The sequence below is a fragment of the Hippocampus guttulatus genome, chromosome 20, assembly GCF_054856545.1.
Source record: "Hippocampus guttulatus isolate MCC_2025c chromosome 20, RoL_Hgut_1.0, whole genome shotgun sequence".
NCBI classification, from domain to species: Eukaryota; Metazoa; Chordata; class Actinopteri; order Syngnathiformes; family Syngnathidae; genus Hippocampus; species Hippocampus guttulatus.
Genome location: NC_141280.1, coordinates 6,661,519 through 6,663,106, shown reverse-complemented (window position 1 = coordinate 6,663,106; position 1,588 = coordinate 6,661,519). Strand labels below are relative to the sequence as shown.

General features: G+C 45.5%; 1 protein-coding gene across 1 annotated transcript; it reads left to right on the top strand.

Annotated features, from left to right (window-relative positions):
* Positions 1-219: 219 nt before the first annotated feature.
* On the top strand, positions 220-1,075 carry LOC147187770 (protein ripply2-like). The gene is made up of 3 exons (XM_086101183.1): positions 220-520; positions 613-671; positions 770-1,075. Exons 1-3 carry the CDS (start codon positions 422-424, stop codon positions 978-980), a joined length of 369 nt encoding a protein of 122 aa, XP_085957309.1. The 5' UTR covers positions 220-421; the 3' UTR covers positions 981-1,075.
* The last annotated feature ends 513 nt before the right edge of the window (positions 1,076-1,588 follow it).

The following is a 1,588-nucleotide window of genomic DNA, read 5'->3' as shown; positions in this document are numbered from 1 at the left end:
TCTTTTCTCGCACTTACAGCGGGGAAATAAATTCGATCTCCGTGTTCATCGATCGAACACGCAAATCAATGCGACCTCTCGAGAGCTTGCGCGGGGGGGGGGGGGGGGGGGGATTTCTTTGCAATGACGTGAGATGTGATCGAAAACGACGTTCAAAAAAAAATCCCCAAAAGTAAGGCAAGTTTGGCCCCATATGTTCGGAGTTTGCTCATGTGTGACTTCACACCCCCGCGCAGTGGCGCATGGAAACACTTGGCGACGCGTCAAAAGTCCAATTTGGCGCAGCCCCTGTTAAATAGCCGCGTCCGCCGCGTCACGACCCACATTTGCGACCTCTTGAGGGGGGTGGGGGGAGACTCAACAAGACTCGACTCTGCTCGGATCGTCTCGCCAGCGTCATTTTCGCTCTCCTTTAGCAAACATGAACGCTCGCGGTGGATTTAATGTTTCGGACGCCAACCAGCCGTCTGACATGTGGAGACCGTGGATTCGAAACGACACGACGGCTTCCCTACTTGTGGTAAATTTTGACTTGACTGCGCGATAAACACGCGTGGAATGTATTCTGCATGGAAGAGAAAAAGTCTAACGAAAGATGTTGAAACTTTTCAGGCTCCTTTCGATCCTGCTGCAACGCAACCCAAACCGGCTCTTTTCGTTCACCCCGTCAAGTAAAATTCTTTTTATTTTATGATCCAGCAGGAATTACTGTACTTATTTTTTTAACTCCTCCCCACAGATGCTTATTTTTTTTTTTTTTTTTTTAAAGGTTGTACTGGCCCAAAACCAAATGCTTTGATTATCTGTACCGGGAAGCCGAGATGCTCCTTCGGAACTACCCGGTCCAAGCCACCATCTGCCCCTGTGAAGACTCTTCGTCCACTGAGGAGGACACGGAGGAAGATGATGATGAGGATGAGGATGATGACGATAGTGAGGATGAAGAGGAAGTGACAGAGATGGCCAAAGACCTCCAGTAAAGTTTCCAGTTATGCGTATAATGGTTTAATATATTTCCTATTCCTATTTATTGCTGTAAATAATTGTAAATAGATCATCTGTCATTTTTTTTATACCACCCAAAAAAAAAAATTCTAAATTATTTTGTCAACTACCTCTTTTTTGTATTTTGTGCACCCTGCAATAAAATACTTTCAATGAACCACAAATTCTTGTCTGTGTTCCGAATAGAGTTTTTGAGTGAACGAAGTGGATTTTTTTTGGGGGCGATTTAGCCCGTTTGCTGCGTCGTATTGTCATCAAGCAGATGCGTTTCTTTCCCTGTAACGGCACACGCTCGGCTCCTTTTCCCACTGATAGAGTGCAAGGTCGTAAACGTAGCCGCTTCCTCTGCTCGGTCGCCTGAGGTGTGCGCGGTGCGTGACAAAATGGAGGCGTCAGCCTTTAAGAGAAAACGGAACATGTGGACTGGCGTCCAATGACGCTGCCTTTTTTTTTTCCTCTCTCAGATGTTTTGCAATATAAATATACATTGACATGCTTCAATTCATAACCAAGACGCACCAGCTATCAAAGAAAGGGTGTGTGCAAAATAACTTCACTTGTTGAGATATGTTGGATTGAAAGA